This window comes from Stenella coeruleoalba (genome assembly GCF_951394435.1).
Source record: "Stenella coeruleoalba genome assembly, chromosome: 4".
NCBI lineage: Eukaryota > Metazoa > Chordata > Mammalia > Artiodactyla > Delphinidae > Stenella > Stenella coeruleoalba.
The window spans coordinates 99,713,679-99,737,036 of NC_137149.1; the positions used below are offsets into that span (position 1 = coordinate 99,713,679).

At 39.5% G+C, this 23,358-nt stretch overlaps 1 protein-coding gene across 1 annotated transcript in view; it reads left to right on the forward strand.

Moving 5' to 3' along the window:
* The first annotated feature begins 16,896 nt into the window (after positions 1-16,896).
* MOB1B (MOB kinase activator 1B) overlaps positions 16,897-23,358 on the forward strand; it is a 61,029-nt gene continuing 54,567 nt past the window's right edge. Inside the window, exon 1 of the mRNA XM_079919172.1 lies at positions 16,897-17,160. Coding sequence (XP_079775298.1) covers positions 17,147-17,160 — 14 coding nt within the window. The 5' untranslated portion in view covers positions 16,897-17,146. The remainder of the gene's footprint in view (positions 17,161-23,358) is intronic.

A 23,358-nucleotide genomic window follows, 5' to 3' on the forward strand; every position in this document is an offset into this window, starting at 1 on the left:
GCTGCCAAATATTAAATAGATTTTTAAAGGAACAAATCATACTCTACCCCTTCATAACCCCAAAGAGCTATAGTGAAATGGACAAAAAAAAAAAAAAAAAGGGTGATGGTGGTCAAAATAATCTTGAATCATCAAAAATGCATTTAACTAATTTCATTCATGTAGTCAGTTAACACTTATTAAGGTGCCTCAACATGCCTTGTGCTGGACCAGGCCCTGGTGGTCTGAGCAAACCTCAGAATTCTCAGTCTGATACAGAATAGTTCAAATACTTTAGACATAATATGATAAATACTGTAATAGACCACAGAAGTAAGAGAGAAAGTACTGAGGGGTTGATGCAGAGAAAGTATGGTTGAATTAAGTGGGTATTAAAAGCTCAGAAGGCATTTACCTCTCTGTTGGGAAAAGAAAATATTCTGTATGGGTATAGAGGGGTAAAAAGGCATGGCATGTTTGGGAAATTATAGAAAATCCAGGTATGTACTGGGAATGAGGTAGACTAGAGATAAGCCTAAAAATAAAGGAGGGTCCTTGTATGACTTGCTAAGGGGTTTGACTGATATCTGGAATTAGGGTTTTTGACCGCAAGAAATAGGAAAAAAATCACATATTATTACTTAGTTTTCGGGATTCACAACATCAGCAAGAGGCTGAAGATAAGATCTGGAAAACAGAAAAAAACCAAGATGCTCCTTTGGGTCAAAAACCACAAAGTACAGGGACTTCCCTGGTGGTCCAGTGGTTAAGAATCCACCTTCTAACACAGGGGACGCAGGTTCGATCCCTGGTCAGGGAACTAAGATCCCACATGCCGCAGGGCAACTAAGCCCACACCTCACAACTCATGGTCCTCAACCAGAGAGCTGGCATGCCTCAATGAAGATCCCACATGCCTCAGCTACGACCCGACGCAGCCAAATAAATAAAAACAAAAACAAACAAGCAAAAAACCACAAAGTACAATGGCTGTTTTTAATTAAAATGGAACACCTCCACCTGTGTGGGATGCGTCTGCAGATTCCCATGATAGAGCTAAGTGTCCCTGGCTTCAGTGTAACCACCTCCAGAGTCAATGCCCTGGGCAGGAAGATCCCATTTCTTCCCCCTTCAGTTTCCATAGAAAATGATGGAGCACTGAGTCCTACTGAAACCATACACAGTAGCAGATTCTCCCAAAATAGGAAAAGGGAGTTGGATAATAGACAGCAAAAACAAAAACAAAAACAAAAACAAACCCACAAAAACAATTCTGGCAAGCAGCAATAACATCCAAAAAACCAATACCGAATTTTAAGTAGGCATTGACAAGATCAGACTCATATGTTTAACAGCATATGGCTATGAAATGACTTAAATGATGCAAAAGAGGATACGTGGAAAAATAATTCTTCCTAATTCTGATCCCAGGTTGATATTTTCCCTTCTCAACAACACTTTTACTGTTTTCTTGAGTAATCAAGAACATAGATATTTCTATGTATTTTATAATTTTAGTTGCTAGATGGATGGGATGTTGCCTTTTTATATTAATTTATACATTAATTTTATACTCAGCCACTCTAATGAATTATTTTATTGCTTATAATAGTTTTTCAGTTGATTCTCTTTGGCTGATCAATTTGCTTGGTGGTAGGCAGAATAATAACCCCCTTTTCCTAATCCCTGGAATCTATGACTATCAACAAAGACTCTCTCCTTGATCAAACTTTAGTCAGGCTCTTCTGAGCCATCTTTTCAAGTAGGTCTTGAACTTTGGGCCGACATGTTTGTCTGCATTGTCCAGTTTTAGGAAGAATCCTGCTAAATCAGTTTAGCCAGAATCCCCACTCTTGAGAACTAATCACCCTCTATGTCTGATTCCTTATCCTCTACCATATCCTTTTTTCTCTTACTAATATATCTGAAAGATAATTTAAGATCAGTTTATATAGATCTGCCTCATTTACTTACCAGCTGTAAAATATTCAGTTTATGTATTTTTCCCTCTATTTAAAAAAATTGTGTTGTGATCTTTTTCTTATTGAATTATAAGAGCTATTTATAAAGTGAAGAAATAAGCACTACTTCTGTAATATGTTGTAAATATTTCTCCCAAATTATCTATTTTAAAATTTTGTTATTAATATTTTTCATTATTGGCAATTTTTTTCATTTATCAGATTTATCAATATCTCCTGTGAATATCTGTGTGGCTTTGGATGTCAAGTTATGTCAAGCTTGGAAAGGCTTTCTCCCTGATGAAATTATAAAAAAATTCTTCAATGTTTTTTCTAGTATTTTTATGGATTCAATTTTTATGTTTAAATCTTTGATCCATTCACAATTTAATTTGGTAAGAAATTAAAGTAGGGATCCAAGATTTTTCAGATGGTTCTCCAGTTGTCTCATCATCATTTACTGAATAATCTATTTTTCTTGTTTTCTTCCTATTCCCTTTCATTGATCTAGATTTCTTTTCAAGCTTTTAAACATTGTAACTTTATAATGTTTTAATATCTGGTAGCCTGATCACCTCCTCATTACACTTATTTTTTAAAATTTTCCTGGCTAAACTTGCCCATTTCAGTTTTTCTGAAAATTCTTTTTTTTGAAGCCCCCATCCTATGGGTATATCTGTTGAGTAGAGAATTGTATTACATTTATAGTCTAATTACAGAGTACTGATGTTTTTACACATTCTATTTACTTAAGTCAATTTCTTGATTTGTGCGAGAACATATTGTGTAGTGTGAAATGGCATTCATTTAGGTTTTGAAAGACATTATTAAGCATGGAGACCAAGCACATCCTCCCCACAAGCTGGCCAGTGGCCTTTGATGTGGCCTGCGTAAAGGGTTTAGTCCAAAAATAGATGAGGTATTGGCTAAGTCAATCATCATCCCCATCCTGGAAATTTGAATTACAAATGCAGAAATAATTTGCCAGTTGGGAGCAGGACAGAAGAAAGTAGAAACATTTATTATAGCTGAGCCATATCAATGCAGAGCATAATAAGGTCCACAAATTCTGCTGCTGAGTAGTCCAGAGCTGTCTTGAGTCTAGAATCAATCACCAGGTCTCCTTGAGATCTGTTTGGCTTTATTAAAGCACCAGTTTTGAAGTTTCTTTGGCATTCATGCACCATTGTTTTTCTATGAGTGTTTGTACAATAAACTCCACTATGAATCATCTAGTTCAGTAGATCGATTATTCTTTTAAAAAAAGACCTTTCCAAGAGAAGATATCTTACAATTACATATCAGTTTACAAATCAGTTTACAGTGCTTTCACTTATATTATCTCATTTAATCTATCAACAACCCAGGAAACTAATGAACTTCAGAGATAGAGTTTTTCAGGCATCTAATCATTAAAGGCAAATAACTTATAAGGCTGAACAACCTGAGGCTGAACTTTCATTAAAGGCACTGGATAACTTCCAGAGACAAATTTCTTTTAACGTCCTCTGAAAATGGTTGCCTGTGAATGTGAGGTCCCAAACTGCTGTAGTCAATTCATCACCAAGCAGAGGATGAAGCTAGCACACACAGAAGGGCAGACTACAGAGAACCATAGAAAATCAGAGCTGGAGCCACTGAATTAACATTACTCTGAAACCTCCCAATATCTGAACTTCATTTCTGTGAACCAATAAATTTCCTCATTGTTTCAACCATTTAAGAGTACAGTTTTCTGCTGTCTGTAACTGAAAACACACTGATATGGCATCAATTACATTTTTACATGAATTCAAAAAGCAGGGAATAGAGCACTGGGGGAAGAGAAGAGTACTCGATTGGGGAGGGGGTGTATAAGAAGTCTGGATGAAGGATGTTGCCTAGTCAGTTTAGGAGAATGTGTGTAGAGGGAGGTGTTGGGTGGCACACTAGAAGGCAGGAGAAGAGAAGGAGGTCAAAGAAGAATAAAGATGTTCCTATTCCCATTTTATTAATTGTTTTGTGTTCGTTATTGTAGGTCTTTTCGTTCTCTTGTGTTTCTTGCCTAGAGAAGTTCCTTTAGCATTTATAAGCAGCTCATGCAGCTCAGTAACAAAAAAACAAACAACCCAATCCAAAAATGGGAAGAAGACCTAATAGACATTTCTCCAAAGAAGATATACAGACTGCCAACAAACACATGAAAGAATGCTCAACATTATTAATCATTAGAGAAATGCAAATCAAAACTACAATGAGATATCATCTCACACCAGTCAGAATGGCCATCATCAAAAAAATCTAGAAACAATAAATGCTGGAGAGGGTGGGGAGAAAAGGGAACCCTCTTGCACTGCTGGTGGGAATGTAAATTGATACAGCCACTATAGAGAACAGTATGAAGATTCCTTTAAAAACTAAAAAATAGAACTACCATATGACCCAGCAATCCCACTCCTGGCATATACCCTGAGAAAACCATAATTCAAAAAGAGTCATGTACCAAAATGTTCATTGCAGTTCTATTTACAATAGCCCAGAGATGGAAACAACCTAAGTGTCCATCATCAGATGAATGGATAAAGAAGATGTGGCACATATATACAATGGAATATTACTCAGCCATAAAAAGAAATGAAATCGAGCTATTTGTAATGAGGTGGATAGATCTAGAGTCTGTCATACAGAGTGAAGTAAGTCAGAAAGAGAAAGACAAATACCGTATGCTAACACATATACATGGAATTTAAGAAAAAAAAAGTCATGAAGAACCTAGGAGTAAGACAGGAATAAAGACACTGACCTACTAGAGAATGGACTTGAGGATATGGGGAGGGGGAAGGGTAAGCTGTGACAAAGCGAGAGAGAGGCATGGACATATATACACTACCAAATGTAAGGTAGATAGCTAGTGGGAAGCAGCCGCATAGCACAGGGAGATCAGCTCGGTGCTTTGTGACAACCTAGAGGGGTGGGATAGGGAGGGTGGGGGGGAGGGAGACGCAAGAGGGAAGAGATATGGGAACATATGTATATATATAACTGATTCATTTTGTTGTAAAGCAGAAACTAACACACCATTGTAAAGCAATTATACTCTAATAAAGATGTAAAAATAAATAAAGATGAATTTCATGTACTTACTAGTCTAGCCCCTTCTAAGTTGTTTGAATACTTTTAACTTTGATAGGAAACTTAGAATGTTGTCATAAACCTGCAAATAAAAATAGTAATTTCTGATTTTTAGAATTAAACTTCAAATAGTACTGTCTTAGAGCAGTGTTTCCCAAACTTCAATTTTTCCTGTTACGTGTTTAGATGTTTGTCATATCTAAATATGGCTTTTACCTAACGTTTTCCCCTAAATCAGTCGTTCTGAACCAGGGATGACTTTGCACCCAGGAGAACATTTGGCAATGTCTGGAGACATTTTTGTTTGTTATAACTGGGTGCTAGTGGCACCTAGTGGATAGGGGGCAGGGGTACTGCCAAACATCCTACAATACATAGGGCAGCCTCCCACAGCAAAGAATTACCTGGCCCACAATGTCAGCAGTACCAAAGATCAGAAATCCTGATGTAAATCAGCTCATTTTCTTTTAAACTTCATCGTAACTAACATTTATTGAGCAATAGTATATATTTTTTTACTGAAGTATAGTTGATTTACAATGTTGCGTTAGTTTCAGGTGTATACCAAACTGATTCAGGTATTCATAAATATATCTATTTTTTCAGATTCTTTTCCCTTATAGGTTATTACAAAATATTGAGTATAGTTCCCTGTGCTAAACAGTAGGATATTTTAAATATGTTCTAAGTGCCTGATGTACAATATTTCATTGAATCTACACATCAACCTTATATAGTAGATAACACCATAAAACTTATTTTACAAGTGAGGAAACTGAGGGTTAACTAACTTGTCCAAGGTCAAACAGCTAGAAAGTAGCTGAATCTGGATGGTTGGATGCTAGAGGTCCTGAGCTTAACTAACAGGCCCAATTTTATATCACTAGTATAAATGAAAGCTAGTATTTTAAAAAAATTATTTATTTTTGACTGCATTGGGTCTTCGTTGCTGCATGCGGGCTTTCTCTAGTTGCGGTGAATGGGGGCTACTCTTTGTTGCGGTGCGTCGGCTTCTCATTGTGGTGGCTTCTCTTGTCGCAGAGCATGGGCTGTAGGCACGCGGGCTTCAGTAGCTGTGGCACACGAGGTCAGTAGTTGTGGCGCACAGGCTTAGTTGCTCTGCAGCATGTGGGATCTTCCCGGACCAGGGCTCGAACCCGTGTCCCCTGCATTGGCAGGTGGATTCTTAACCACTGAGCCACCAGGGAAGCCCGAAAACCGGTATTATGTGTCTCATGTAGCAGAAGAACATGTAAATAAATTCAATTAGAGCAAAATACTATTAGGCTCTAGCTAGATATTGCTGCCTGCTGAAGTCTCTGGGTCTAAAGCCTGGGGCTCTTTTATAAAAAGGGAGGCTAAGTGTTAGAGAGGTGTTAAAGACATACTAGCATCAAACCAAGACTTTCTTTTTGATATAGTCAGAAGAAATGGAAATGAATTTAAAGGTGACAACTTCCCTATTATGTAATTCAATATTATATAATGCTGTGTTTGTGTACTACCTAAAATCCCAACTCTTTAAATATACAAAGCTCTAGGATGTTTTGATTCCCCATGAAATAGATAGACCTAGGTTCAAATTCTGGATCTACTACTTATTACTGGTATTACATATATTAGATATGATTTAATATCCTCATCCAGAGAACTGAGACAATAACATCTGCCTCATAAGGTTGTAGTGAGAATTAAGTGAGATATAAAGAGCTTTGCAAGATACTGGCAGAAAATTATACAACAGAAAATAAATATTAGTTCCTCTCATTTCCCGAAGATTCTGTGGTTCCTTTCCAGCACTGGCTTAGATTCTCATATGCTTCCATGATTATACAAGCTCTCTAAGAGCCATGGCAGGACAGGCAGCCACAGTTGGCTCCAGAGTACCACAGGGAACAAAGAGCTGCTTTATCCAGAATAACCACTGAGGCCTCCTGGGAGGAACTGGCCTTTTGAGCCACGCTGTGTAGCCAACACCTTCCTCCCTGCCCCCAGCTCCTGTGAAGGTTGTTGATGATCTGGGGAAGAGTTATGGAATTTGCAAGCATGACAGCCCTGAGACAGTGACTCTGATAGATGACACAGGTCCCTGGAGGTTACCAGAGGGAGGAAAGAACAAGGAGAGAAAAAGGCTTTGTTCCCGGGAACACAGTAGTGGATCCATCCTAATTTCTAAACACACACACACCTGCTCCAATTTTAGGCCTGCCATTTGGCCACACAGCCATTGAGTTTATGGCTAAAGGCTGTATTTTAAATATTCACAGCACCTCCTACTGGACTGGATTTGTGATTCTGTGATATCAGCTGAAGTGGAGTTCAAATGAGCATTGGAACTATTGTCTGCTTTTGTTTTCAGAATTTTGACTCTAAAATTTCTTCCCTACTTGATTCCTGATACCTTTATTCTTCTAAAATTTTCCTTTAATAAGGCTTGAGATTTCATGCTATAATCAGGGATAATTAAAATGCAAATACAACTAGAGAGGTAATACTGACAAATTCAGAATATCTCCTCCTCACTAGAATGTAAACATCCTGGGGGTAGGGACTTAGTTTTGTACCCTACTATATCTCCAATGTTTACATAAGTAACTAGCATATAGTTAGTGCTTAATAAATATTTGTCGAATGAATAAGCGTTCATACTAAGGTGTAAATGGTTGTAGCAGTCAACAATTCCTTTGCCTATACATGTATTTTTTTCATGACTCTGGGATTTACACGTGCTACATCATCTTTCTGCAATGCCATTGTCTGCCCCTTACTCCTCCATCACCCGTTCCTTACCTGGAGAAAGTCTACTAACCCTTTAAGACTTGCTTTTTGGGTAAAACTCTCTTGGACCCTATCTTCCTCCTCAAATTAACACTTTCACTAGCTGGGCTCCTGTAGTCCTTTGCATATAATCCTGTTATAAGAGGGATGGTTTCGTGCTGCAATTATTTGTTTATAAGTCAGTCTCTGCCACTAGAAATGAGCTCCCTGAGTGTGGTAACGTTGCACCTTGCTTTTGTATCTTCACCCTTAGCATGGGTAACTGGTTTATGGTAGATCTTCAAAAAATGTTACTGACTCACTGATTCTTATAAGTGGTCCTTTATCCTGCAGGGCTCCAGGAAGATCTCACTCCTTATCCCTTAAGGAGTACATTACAAGATTACTTCCTTTAAAAGCTCTATTTTGGATAGGAAATATGCCTGCCCACTATGGTTTTATTTTACTAAATCTCTTTGTCCTATACTCAAATGGAATGATTGGTGTGGAAACACAGAGTACAGCCTATATAAATAAGGGATCTGGATATACTTGGTCAAATTTCAAGGTGGGACTGATTATCTTGGTCGTCTTCTCTGTAGTTGCTTCCTGGCTGCCCTGATGCCATATAGACCTTAAGGACAGTCATATTCTGGGAGGGTTGGAATATTTCTCCTGAGGAAAAACAAATGGTTTGACTATCTGGGACCAGATTCCTATTGGTGCAGGACAGGGGAATTATATCGTGTAAAGCAGTAGCTCATGTCTCCAGCTATAAGAGGATTGTGGTCTGCTCAGGTTGCTGTGGTTGTGACTATGACAACTATGGAAAACACGAGACAGATGCCAAGAAGAGGGTGTGGGAGCAGCCACGGGCAAGAGAGAACAAATGGCCAAGGCTAGGGGCCACTTAGGGTCCCTAAAGTCCAGTGGTTGTCTAGGCAGGGATTCAAGATCTGACTTCCACATTTCATTATTTATATTGATGCAAACCTTGAACTGCTCATAAGGTGATCTCTTTCATTCATCCATTCTGCTTTAAGTTACTCTGAGGAAGGGAATGGAGATGGGGGAGGCAGCATAAGCACCTAGGGCACAACCCAAAGGGTTGCAGCGCTTGAGAACAGGCGCAATTTAATTAAGCCAACTGTGAATTTCTGTGGGTGAAAGTAACAGCTGCTGATCCTTAGGATATTTTTAAGTTGCAGCCAGTTGGGATACTCTCTATGTCTATATATGGTCCTTCATGCTAAAGGACCTCATGGAGATGGGTGGGCTAAAAACTTAGACTCCTTGAAACTGCATCATCATCTCTTGGTCTTTGACAGCACGTCAGCAGCCTGCTCTCTGGGAAACTTCAGCAAGGTTAAAAGTTAAGCCTCTCAACTGACGTACTCAGTAGGGACTCCTCCATCCCCCACCCCCCTCCCCCCAACACTGTTGCTAGGTTTTTTTGAGATTAAAGGAGAGACTTATTTGCTTAGTCCCCACATACTTTCAAGCTGCTTAGTTACCACATCTTGTGCACAACATGCACTCCAGGCAAACAAACTTTTAAGAGCACGGTAGATTGAAGCAGCAAGCAGGCCCAGCAGACTGAGCCCCCTGAGTCCATGTGCTATATGAAGCAAACCTAAACACTGCTGGTGGAGTTAATTTTAGGCTTTCTGACCTTGGCAATGTACCATCAACTGGGGAAAAGCAGCTCTGAATAGGTTCAAAAGGAGCCTTCCTCCTTCTCCCCATACAGCTGACTGGAAAAGTGGCTACATGGTTTAAGTTTAATGGGAAAAACAATTAATTAATTATAAACCAGGGTAAATTTGACAGATCAAGAAATTCAACATTTATTGAGCAAGTCGAAGGCCCATGTAAGAAATCTTCTAGGATGTTTGTCCTATGACTAAGATCTTCAACATTATACTCAAAGTAGCATTTTCAGAAAAGTTCTAAAAGACTGGCTTCTCACAAACAAAAATAAATTTCTATATCACAGTGTTTTTATTTTTATTTTTGGCTGCTTTGGGTCTTTGTTGCTGCACGCAGGTTTTCTCCAGTCTTTGTTGAGGTGCAAGTGCTTCTCATTGTGGTGGCTTCTCCTGTTGCGGAGCATAGGCTCTAGGCACGCGGGCTTCAGTAGTTGTGGCATGTGGGCTCAGCAGTTGTGACTCGCGGGCTCTAGAGCTCAGACTCAGTAGTTGTGGTGCACAGGCTTAGTTGCTCCGAGACATGTGGGATCTTTGCGGACCAGGACTCGAACCCGTGTCCCCTGCATTGGCAGGCAGATTCTTAACCACTGCGCCACCAGGGAAGTCCATATCATGGTGCTTTAAGACACCAAAATGGTTTGGCAATGATGAGTGGGGAGATAGAAGTTTTATTAAATTATGCTGTTTATATATATATATATATATATATATATATATCTCAATAATTTAAGTGCAAGGAGTAAATACATACTATTTACTTCTGAATGCATAGGATCCAATTCTCTGACCACCAAAATAGGTGAGGTTCCTGTAATACACTCACATACAACATGGACCTTTCCTTCCTGACACACAATTTCTAATTTTGCTTTTCTTTGTTTGCCTGTATTTCTCAATGATCCATAGGATTCGTAATGGCAGCGACTACATCCTTGCTTTTTTGCTCACAGAGGCCCATAATAGACAATAAATACTTGTTGAGTTGATAAATGAATGATTTGCACCTCATCATTCCCTTAAATCTAGCATCCTATTGCACAAAATTCACCTTCAAAGGAATGAACATCTTGAAAGTGAGGGTACTGTTTTCAGTTTGGGATCAATGGAAGATCCTTCTTCCACTGTAACACATTATAATGTGTTTTGATGCTCTATGTTTTTTGGTGATAAATGAACGCATTGAGAGACACCAACCTTTACAAACAACCTTTAATACTTCCATTTTTTTCTATTACATTAAAATAATATGTCCTTGAAATAAAGATGCAGACGTAGAGAATGGACTTGAGGACACGGGGAGGGGGAAGGGTAAGTGGGGACAAAGTGAGAGAGTAGCATTGACATATATACACAACTAAATGTAAAACAGATAGCTAGTGGGAAGCAGCTGCATCGCATGGGGAGATCAGCTCGGTGCTTTGTGACCACCTAGACGGGTGGGATAGGGAGGGTGGGAGGGAGACGCAAGAGGGAGGGAATATGGGGATATATATATATACATATATATATGTATATATATTTATGTATATATGTATATGTATATATATATACATATAGCTGATTCACTTTGTTATACAGCAGAAACTAACACAACATTGTAAAGCAATTATACTCCAATACCGATGTTAAAAAAAATAATATGTCCTTGAGAAGCATTTATAACCATTAATTGGTTTGTCTTTAATGAAGACATAGAATTAAAATCTAAAGTCCATTGATAAGGATCAGGTTGAATTGTTAGCTATGTTAAATGGGATCGTGTAGTATGCCAAAATTCCTTTAGAATATATTCATTCTAATTTAGGTCATCCTGGGAGGCGGGGGAAAGAAATGGACTTTACTGAATTCAGATTGTACTTACGAGCTATGTGATCTTGAGCAAGTTACATACAAAACCTCTCAGCATTAGTTTCCTTATCTATAAAAGAGGGAATAACACCTAATATCAACCTCATGGGCAAGTGTAAGAAATAAATAAAACAGAGATAAAATATACAAAAAGCTTAGCAGAGTGATTGGCCCATCGGGAATAATCAAAAAATGGTAGTTATAAAAGCAAAAATAATATGTAATAAACTAATTAGATGGAATAATTACCACATCAATCTAGATATTATGTAACCCAAACACTCCTGCACAACGGAATGCATTTTATCAGGTTACTAAAGATTTGTTGCCCGGTATACTTTATCTCATGTTTGTTGTTCAGGTATCTATTCTTTCAGAGTCAGATCACATTACTGAATCAGAAGAGAACAGCTACTCAAGAAATACTGAGGCTCAGATTTAGCTACAGGGTTTGAATTCTGCATTTCTTCTCTCTGGCATTAGGAATATTTGCTTTTAGTTTTACAGGTAAAAGAACATTTATATATATATATGTAGAAAAAGTTAGCTAATGTGAAGGCAAGGAAAGAACTCCTTAGTCCGAAAACTCATCTTCTATACTAAACATTTAAAACCCCATTAATAGTAACACTTTTTCTAGGCCTTTTCAAAATGAGACCTGCTATTTGTTTGTTTTCTTTTTATTATGGAAAATTTCAAAACTAAACAGAAGTAGTCAGCACAGTATAATGATCCTCATGTACTCATCACCTGGTTTTGACAATTACTAACTCACTTCATCTATACTCCTACTTCCTTTCCCCCTCACACACTATTCTGAAGCAAATCCCAGGCATATTATTTCATCTGCAATTATTTCAGTACATATTTCTAAAAAATAAGGACTCAAAAAACACAGCCACAACATCATCACTACAAATAATAATTAGTCCTTAGTAACATCAAATATCCAATGTTTAAATTTTTTGGTTGTCTATAAATGACATAAACATATGCTATTGTTCTTTTTCAGACTGCTTATTTGAATCGAGATGCAAATGACTGTACACGTTACAGCTGGATGATATGTCTCTTATCTTTCAACCTCTATGTCTCTCCTTCAGCTCTATTTATTTCTTGCAATTCATTTGTTGAAGAAATTAGGTCCTGCATATTTTCCCCACTGTTTGGATTTGCTGCTTGCATCCCTGTTGAGTCATTTAACATGTTCTTTACCATATTCTTCTGTGCCCTACATTTCCTGTAATTTGATAAATCTGATATAGAGGCTTGATCAGATTCAGGTTCTATTTTGTTGGCAAGACTTCTTCACAGGTGACGATATAGTCTTCCATCAGGACACACATAAAGTGTGGTTGTCTCTCTTGTGATACTAGCAGCCATTGGTGATCAATGTCTAGATCCATTAATCCATTGGGGGTTGCAAAAATAGTGATAGTCTAATAATAATTCAATCATTCCTATTTCTTTCATTTTTATTTTTTTTTGGCTGTGTTGGGTCTTCGTTGCTGTGTACAGGCTTTCTCTAGTTGCCGTGAGCGGGGGCTACGTGAGCGGGGGCTACTCTTTGTTGTGGTGCGTGGGCTTCTCATTGCAGTGGCTTTTGCTGTGGAGCATAGGCTCTAGGCGCGCGGGCTTCAGTAATTGCAGCACGCAAGCTCAGTAGTTGCGGCTCACGGGCTCTAGAGTGCAGGCTCAGTAGCTGTGGCGCAGGGGCTTAGCTGCTCCGCGGCATGTGGGATCTTCCCAGACCAGGGATCGAACCTGTGTCCCCTGCATTGGCTGGTGGATTCTTAACCACTGCGTCACCGGAGAAGTCCCTCTATTTCATTATTTTTAACTGAAATACTTCTATAAGGAGAAATTTCCCCTGATCTACTACTTGGAAATTTGGCTTTACCTGCTGTTGTTTTCTTGGAGAAGGGTAACATATTAATTAACACATTGGCAGTGACTAACTTATCCTATAAAAAGATGCGATGAATCATTTTCTTTATGATTGTAGAAACCCTCACCTTGAAGGAAAAGGAGAATATAACTGCAACTGAAGGAGAGGAAGTAAATGGTGATCAAAAACCTGAGATATCTGGGAAGAGAAGAAAGAAACACAGACGCTTAAAGGTAACACTTTGCTAAGTCTGTTCTTATCTGGCATATAAATTCCTATTTGGAAGCCCACCTTAAGGCTTTGAATACTATCAATATTTACTTACTGAGGTGTCCTGCATTCTTATCTCCTGTTCAGATCTCTCCCCAGACTTTGCACAGCTGTCAACTCTACCTGAAAAAAAAAAAAAAAAACTCTACCTGACATGGCAACTTTGATGTCTAAAAGACATTTCAGAGTTAACATATCTAACATGGAACTTTTAGTTTCACCTCAAAATTGTGACTCAGATCTTCCCTATTTTACTAAACGGCAGCACCATCCACCAGTTACTAAAGCCAAAATGACAGGAGTAGTCTTTGACTCCTTCTTTTCTCCAATCCCTATAATCAATGAATCACCAAGTGCTGTTCATTTTGAGATTATTAACTTCTTCTTTCTATTATTAATGACACCACCCTAAACCAAGTCACAGCTGTTGAGAAACAATTGTGCTATTACAATAAGTCTTCTGGCATCCCTGCTGACATGTTGGCCTCCTCCGGAACATTCTCCACAAGAAGGGAGAGTGATCTTTCTAAAATGTTAATCAAGGATCATGAGCTGATAATTGTTGAAGCTGTGTGATGGATTCATTATACTAATTTCTTCCCCTCTTTATGTGTTTGAAATTTTCCAAATTAAAAAAATAAAATGTTATTCTGATTATTTATCTTAACTTCTTACTATTTTACTTCTCGGCTGACTCCTCTATGTTCTTAAAATAAAACCAGATGGCTGTGAGCCCCAGCCAGCCCTCAGTCTACATGTCCAGCTTTATCTGATGCCACTCTTCTTGCTCAGGCTGCCCAGGCCATAACCTGTCAGTTCTGAGAACCCTTTAAGCTCTTTCTTATCTTAGAGCATTTGTACTTTTTATCCCCTCTACCAGAAAATGATCATTCCCTAGCTCTTTGCAAGGCTGGCTCCTTCTTCTTCCTTCAGGTCTCTGCAAAACTTCACCTCTTTAGAGAGGCCTTTCTTAACCACTCAATCTAAATTAGATCTTCCTTCACCACTACTCTCTGTCACATTATTCAATTTATTTTATACCTTACCACAATTTATAATTATCTTGTTTGTTTATATTTATATAAATATACTTACTTGTTTATTATGATAAGAAATTAACTTGAATGAATATTTAAAGGTATGTGAAGGCATATACCCACTCACATTCTGTTCTATTCTATTCATGTTATAATTCCACTTCTTTGAGAAACTGGTGGATAGAATATAAATTTTTTTTTTTTTTTTTTGCGGTACGTGGGCCTCTCACTGTTGTGGCCTTTCCTGTTGCGGAGCACAGGCTCCGGACGCCCAGGCTCAGCGGCCATGGCTCACGGGCCCAGCCGCTCCACGGTATGTAGGATCTTCCCGGACCGGGGCACGAACCCACGTCCCCTGAATCGGCAGGTGGACTCTCAACCACTGCGCCACCAGGGAAGCCCCATAGAGTATAAATTTTAATAATCTTGCTTCATAAACAAAGTAAGATTTTGATTAGGAGAGTAACTTCTTGAAATTGAAATTTTAGGAAGAGAGTGATATGAAATTTGGATTGGTGAAGAAGAACATGGAATTAGAAATCTCTATTTGAATATAGTCTCTCTCTGATTCTAAACTGCCCAATATTTTTAAGTGCTGAATAATTTTAAGTGACAGTCATTGTTTGATTTAAATGTCTAACCTCTGAAATTATATTTTGTATTATTAACATGACACCTCTCTCATTTTTATGACCAATACATTTATGTTTTATCAGCTGTTAATTTCAGGCAATTCTCCTACTGGTATGATAAAGAACTCAGTAGTTTTGCAGATTCTGTCCTCTCCCAATCATTGCCCTGACTCAAGAGTCATAGGATTCATTTAAATTTAGTTAGACCAAAAGCAAGGCTACATAAGCCAGCCTACCAAACCAGGGAGCAGATGGAAATTGTCTGCCAGTAATCTAAAGGATGTCCCTGGCATGACAGAATTTTAGAACTGGAAGATATCTTAGAGATCATGTAATAATCCAAAGCGCTCATTTTAAAGGGGGTGAAACTGTTGTTCTAACAGGTTTACAGACTTACTCTTCCCAAAATAAAAGATAATATCCTAATCTGGTCATTCAAGTCATTGTCAGAAGACCCTTACGGAATTGTATATTAAATCTTTATCATATCAAAATCTGGAACACAGGGCTTTTATGTCATAAGTCCATGATTTTCAGTATAGTAAGATAACGCCTCCTTCTCCCTTCTTTCCAGCACCTTTGGAGGCTTAAGTCTTTTCAAATTATTCCAGTGACCTCTGCTGTTCCTGAGATAGTATCAACACTTCAATATGTTCTTGTTTTAAAAAATGGTTTGATTTACTAACATGCCAAACTAATAGTACATAAACTCAACAGAACACATTTCATATTGGCACCTCCTTCAAGTCTATTAGCCCAAGGTGGGTTACTAGCTGCACAGAATTTAAATTTTGTTAAGATTCTTTGAAAAAGTTACTTGCAGATTTGACGGGCGTTGTGAGTAAAGAAGATGGACATCTCTTTGTAAAATAAATCGGTACCCAAATCGATAATGCTGTGGTGGGCTGGTGGCAACGCTGATTAAGCATTTATGGGGCTCAAGTCCATTATAGCCACTGAGCACTCTGATGCACAAAACATTTTAGAAGCTAGAAAGAATTCAGTACCCCCTTGTAGAAGGACTTGCATTTCACATAGTTAAGGGGCCCAGGGAAAGGCTTTATAATCTATTTGCTCCATATAACTTGGATATGTCACCACAGCAGTTTTCCCAGCTGCTGCTGACAGCCTCACTTGCCTGTTCAGACAGTGATGGACCCTAACCATCTCCTTGTTTAGGGTTTTAAAACATGCCCATAAGACGACAGGGGCCTTGAAAGCCCATTTAGATCCTTTCCTCTCTTCTGGCGGAACCACACCCAAACCATTCCAACCAGATGAAACTCACTCCTGGTTTTACATACGTAGCAGAGAGACTCCATAACATTTCATCTGGGCACTCACAGTGGGCAGAACTCTGGTGGCAATTCCATCCCTCACTGCAGGACTCTGTCATCCCAGAGTTGCAGCCAATTTCCTTCCTGGCCGCTGAAACCCAGCTAAGCAGCTCGGAGGACTCTGCCACGACCCCCAACCGGGTGGACTGGCCTCGACTAAACGGGTGGCCCCAGCACACATACGGGGCGTGGCCCGGGGCTGCAAAGGTGTCCAGAAAGTAGAGGACCCGGGGTCGCAACGGGAGGGGCAGGGTGGGCGCGCGCCGCTCTCGCGAGAGCTCACGGGGTAGGGGCAGCGAGGGGATGGAGGCGAAGTGCCGGGGGAGCAGCGCTGCGGTCGCGGTTCTTGTTCTCTGTGGAGGAGGCGAGTGGCCCTTTCTCCGCCCCTTTTTGCTTCTCCTCCCACTGAGTGATTCAAGCCTTGCGCTTCCCACTTCCGCACCCTCTGCGAGCCATTGGAACTAGCAAAGCCGAACAAGTTGCGGCCGCCGAGCAGCCGGCGTTCCCCGCCTCCTCATCCTCTCCTCCTTCTCCTTCTTCTCCTTGCCTGGCCGCCGACGTCGCCGCCACCCCGAGGCCTCGCGACCGCCGAGCCCGCAGCCCACGCCACGGCCGACATGAGCTTCTTGTTGTGAGTAGCCAGGCCCAGCGCGCACCGGCTTTGTTCAGGAGACCTGGGCCGCGGGTCCCCCACCCTTCTCCCAGCTTTGCCCCTAGCTGCTTGACCCGGGCGTTCCCACCCACCAGGTCTCGGGGAACCTGCCCCGAATGCTCGCGTTGCCTGACCGCCGCCGCCTTCCCGGCCCGCTTCGAGCAGGCGGGGAATCCTCCGGCCCCCAAGGAGGCTCTCTTTCTCCCCGGACCCCAAGTCCCGACACACCCCGATGCCCGCAGCCGCATTTCTCCATCACCCCAACCTTTCCTCTCGCTCTTCTCTTGCGTTTGTTTGTTTGCGCGCTCTATATAGATACCTCCCACTCTTCCGCAAGACCCGTATCCGACGCGTGCCCGGTCGTCTGCCTCCGTCTCCCCTGTTCATTGCTTTTATTTCTGGATCCCAAGCACAGAAGATAGAGCTTCTACTTTCTTCTGTCACCCTAGGATCCTTTTCATCCCCCACTTAGGTTTTAGGAGTGGGAAGTTGGGGTGACAAGTCTTGTGGATTTAACACAACGCGGCTGCTTGCGCGTCAGGATCCTCTGGTGACAACCTGGGGTCTTGGGGACTGGAGCGCCTTGCTTTCCCGAGGCGCCCCTCCTCCCAGCGTGCTCCCCTGAAGAGTATGGGCTCTATCTTTTTAGACAACCACCATATAGGGTCTGGGTAGTGTGCCCTGGGTTGATTAGGGAGTTGTTTTGCAAATCATTTGTAAATGCCAACTCAACGTCACATTTAGTGCTCGTCATTATTTCCCTTATCGTTTATTGCAGACGAGTTGAGGGGGATGGGCAGAAAGATGGGGTGGCCGGATGGGAGTATGGTGGCAGCAGACAAGCCTCAGGTCCTCCGAAAACAGGACCTTACACCCTGGGAAATTACTCTTTTGAAGGCTTCGCTGTGATTCACCTCTGTTTAATCTGTGGTTAGAAAGCTAATAAAAACTCGGAGATTGAAACCCACCCCATATGCTCCTTTACCGTTGTGGAGAAAATTAGCATTTAAAGATTTTCTTCTTTCCCCACCTCCCATAATTTTTCGTCATCACATTGGCACCTGAATCCTGAGAATTTAATTAACCCTTATTTTCACAAGCTTATATCTAGAATGTTAATCCTTTTTAGGGTGTTTAAGCAAAACTGAGCCATCACAGAGGCTAACCGGCAGGTGGACTTGCTAATATTTCTAATATGCACAGGGGTTGCCTGGCTTGTGTCAACCTGCCTAACACATTTGAGTTTATGAAACCTCTTTCTTAGGCTCATCCTAGAAGTTGATTCTGAGTTTGTCAGGTAGGTAGTACTAGATGAGAGGACTGAGTGATTTCATAAACGTCTTTGCTTCCTATTTTAGTTTGAATCAAGATAGCCAAGCATCTCCACTTGAAACTTCTCATCTTGAGTATTTTTTGCATTGCTGTTTTTTGATTTTTTCAAGAATTTAAAAACTGTCTTTGAAATAGCAATGTAGATATGTCCTTGACTGCTTCTGATGGGCCTGTGTCTCTTGGAACTCATAGCTAAAATTGTTTGAAGCAGGGAAGAACCATATTTGGCTGAAACTAGGGGATAGAGAAGGTTTGGGTGGTATTTTCTGAATATAAATACAATAGTATCCTGCTTTTCCATGGCTCAGTAATAATTACAGAAATGTAATGGATAAGTTCATTATCCTGAAGCGTATTAGCTGCATAAGAAGAATCTTGCCATAACTAATGTAGATAGCACATTAGAGGGTTTGTACTATTTGGAACACAATTTTTCAGTCAGGTCACACGTAGCAGTTAATAAATTCTCAAGATATTTTGCCCGTGTGCTGCTTGACAGTCCAAAAAAGTTAATCTAATATTTTTGGTTTTGATTTTTGTCCACTGATAGTTTAAAATCTGAAGTGAACACCTCGTAAGTAGAAATAATTATTACCAGAAGTGAAAGAACAAAGTTTTGGTTATCTATTATTTGGTATAATTTCCTGAATCTTATTTCTGTACCAACAGATAAGCAGAGAAAATAAGAGTTGCAGTTTAGGAGTTAAATACAAATATTTCTCTCCAGTTCTTGGAAGCTTATTTGTAAAGCGGCTATAAGTGGATGAAACTGCAAAAATAAGGGCAATGTGAGATAGGGTTATGAAGTTGATGACTCATAACTCTTGAGGGCTTTAAGATAGAAGAAAAGAATTATTGATTTAAAAAACATCATTCAGGGCTTCCCTGGTGGCGCAGTGGTTGAGAGTCCGCCTGCGGATGCAGGGGACACAGGTTCGTGCCCTGGTCCGGGAAGATCCCACATGCCGTGGAGCAGCTGGGCCCGTGAGCCATGGCCGCTGAGCCTGCGTGTCCAGAGCCTGTGCTCCGCAACGGGAGAGGCCACAACAGTGAGAGCCCCGTGTACTGCAAAAAACAAAACAAAACAAAAACAAAATAAAAAACATCATTCATTGTGCAGGCACTGGTGTAGGCACTGGTTCAGAATAAATTTGCACTGCTTTGATTCTAACTGGGACAAACCTTTGGTTGTGCTGCATATTGGCCTGTGTGTGTCTTCAGATTAAGCTAAACTCCCAGATAGTGCATACAAAAACTTCACAGGAACCTAATTTAACTTTATAGACTCAAATCTTTAAACACATCCATAGTACCTTCTGTGTGCTAGGCATTGTGCAAGATGTGAGACTCTAGAAATGGTAGACAGTATATAAACAGTCATCTGTAATAGACGCAATACAAGCATAGGGGTCCAAAGAATACAGAGTGTTCTATTTGAGCAGGGGGAAGATTTCATGGAAGAAGTGATGGATAGTTAATGGAAGGTATAACAAGAGTTCTCTAAAAGGGTAAGGGGAAATGGGAGATTTCAGTTAGAGGAAACATCATGGGGGCATGAAATTGCCTGTGAATTCTCCATTTTCAGGTTTGTTCAAGAGGCTGTAGAATTTGGGAGCTAGATGGGGTCTATCAGTAACACAGCTTACTCCTCTCTTTTTTGCTAAAGTGGCAAAATCACCAACCTAACGTTACTGGCCTAATTATTGGCCTGGGTAGAATTGGAACACAGGTCTCTTGACTTAGGGTTTTTCCTCTCCTGACATTTTATGCATATAAAATTGAGGGAGATTTAGGATCAGAGTGAGTTCTTAACAGTCATTCAAAAAATATATAGAGTGTTCTCTATGTTTCTAGCATTTTTAGATTGCAAGTCTCTTCTGACATGGAATTCCACAGAAACATTTGACTAGGAAAAAACCAAGGTGTAATTTCCTAATGTAAGACTGCTTGGTTGGAACAGAGTTAGAACAAATATAGTTAACTTTAAAACAGAAGTTTGTAGGAAGGTGGTTTAGGAATGAGAATGAATATAAACCAGGTCTGTTTCTGTATAGGAAGAAACAAAGAGGTTGGGAAAGGAAGGAAATATTTATTGAACATTATGCTAGACAGCTGCCATTTGTGTTTTCAGAAGAATAGCAATTTGGGAAAGGGGACACAGGGTTTTAGCTGTGTTTATATGTGTGTCTCTCTGTCTCCTTCTTCTACTTCTCTCTTCTCTCTTACCTCCTTCTTTCCTCCAAACACCTCCCCCCACCCCGCCCCCCATACCAGCATCTTTGTTTTCAGGCAGATGATTCAACTGATTTTAGTGCTTCAATATCCTCACCTGTAAAATAAATTAATAATAAAAATAGCCTGCTAAGTGCTTACCATGTGCCAGACACCAAATGCTTTAGATAAGTAACTCAATTTAATAACTAGCAGGAACCCCATTTTTACAGATGAAGAAACTGGCAAAGAGATGTTAAATAATTTGTTCAAATTATGTAGCTAGTCAGTGGGGTCGCTGGGATTTGAATCCTGGCAGTCTAGATCCAGAGAACCTACCTCATATTACCTTATATCTAATTGATAAAATTATATAAAAAGGTGGTATTCATATAGGCCTTGTTTTTAAGAGAAGTCTTTCATGACCAGGTATTAATATCTCATACTGTGAGGACTGCTTTCTAAGGGTCATCAGGAATATAATGGTGGAAGAGAAAATAGAAACCTTTAAATTTAAATAATACTTTAAGATTATTTTTGACTTTTATTTTTAGTGTAAGAATAATACTAGTTGATTCACTTTGTTATACAACGGCAACTAACAACAATGTAAAGCAATTATACTCCAATAAAGATGTTTAAAAAAAAAGAAAGAATAATACACATGTTGGAGTAATCACAAAATACTTTTAAGAAAAGGAAGAAAATAAAAATCTCTCATAATCACACCTTCAGAGATAACTATTGTATTTTGTGATATCACTTCCTAATCTTTTCTGTCACGTTTTTGTTTGTACATATGTAAAAATACACAAATGGATCCCTACTGTCCATAGACCAGGTTTTTCACTTGTGAATTTTTTATGTCAGTATACTTCTACAGCATCACTTTGAGTGGCTGTTGACCAAGTATTATCTTTGCAGTTTTGTTATCTGACCAACCAATTTAATAAGTTATGCTTTTTCGGGGGTGGGGGGGAGGGAGTTGAAGTAAGTATGGTCATCTTTTCAGAATTATAGTTTTGGGAATTGCAAATGTCAATACTTGGCTGTCCTTAGTTTACTCTTACCATCTGATACAGGATTGCTTTTGTTTTACATTACAGAGTGCAAAATAATTACTATGTGATTACTTTTACCATTAACGACTTTTTTTCCTTGATGTACTTGAAGAGTTTTTGTATCTTTGGAGTTTCTGATATATGAAAGCATATGTAGTACTTGTCTTCAAATGCATATTTGACTAGGAGGTATTGAAGCAGAATACTTGTGTTACTTCTTGAAAAATACAAGAAAAATGGTACCTATTAGGAATGTTAGGTCTATAGAGACGTTTTAAACTCTCCTTTCTTCCAACATTCCATTTTTTAAAAGATTGAGATATAATTGATGTATAACATTAGTTTCAGGGGCATAACTTCCATTTTTGTTTTGTATCAATTAACTAACTTAAGGCCATCTTTTATAGCATGCTTAATTAAAGTGTAGCTGTGAAACCTGTTCATTTGCAGAAGTGATTTTTAAGTTTTATTTTGAAACATTTTCAAATTTTTAGAAAAGCTGCAAAGAATAGCACAAAGAACTCCCATATATTCCTTATCCAGAGAACCCATTTAGTTTCATCAGTTGCTCCAATAATGTCATCCTCAGCAAAAGGATCCAGTCAGGAATCATGTCTCATACCCAGTTTTGTGTGTGCTGCCTTCTTCAAACTGAAACATTACCTTAGGTTTTCCTTGACTTTCAGGATTTTTATATCTTTGAGGACTACAGGCCAATCATTTTGTAGAATATCTCTCAGTTTGAGTTTGTCTGGTGTTTCCTTGTGGTGAGACCTGGTTGTGCATTTGAGGCACAAGTATCACAGGTGTGATACATGTTTTTCTTACAGCATCTTATCAGGTGCACATAATGTATGTTTGTCCATTGTTGGAGGTGATTCCTTTGATTAAAGTGTCTATAAAGATTCTCCAGCATAAAGTTATTACATATTTTCTTTTTGTGATTAATGTTTTGTCGGGCGCTATTTTGAGATTATGTAACTATCTGCTTCCATTTTCAACTACTAGTTTGAGTGTTCATTGATATTTCTTCTCTATATTACTACTGTGATGCTTGCCAATATTCTAATTCTGTCATTGCTTTTACATTTATTATTTGACATTTTTACTGTAAGGGATGACTTATTCTTCCCATTTATTTATTTTTTTAGTATGTATGAACTCATGGGTTCCTATTTTATTTAATGAGTTATAATCTGTAATCATTATTTATTTTGGTGCTCAAATTGTCTCAGTTTTAGCTAGTTGGAGTCCTGTTCAGACTGGCTTCTGTGTCCCTTTGATTTGTTCCTGTCTTTCTCTGAGTACTCCGTTACTTTCCGGCACAATCAGATATTCCAGGTTTATCGTTTTTTTTTTTTAATTAATTTATTTAATTAACTTATTTTTGGCTGCATTGGGTCTTTGTTGCTGTGTGTGGGCTTTTTCTAGTTAAAGTGAGCAGGGGCTACTCTTCGTTGCGGTGCACAGGCTTCTCATGTGGTAGCTTCTCTTGTTGTGGAGCACGGGCTCTAGGCGCGTGGGCTTCAGTAGTTGTGGCACACAGGCTCAATGGTTGTGGATCACAGGCTCA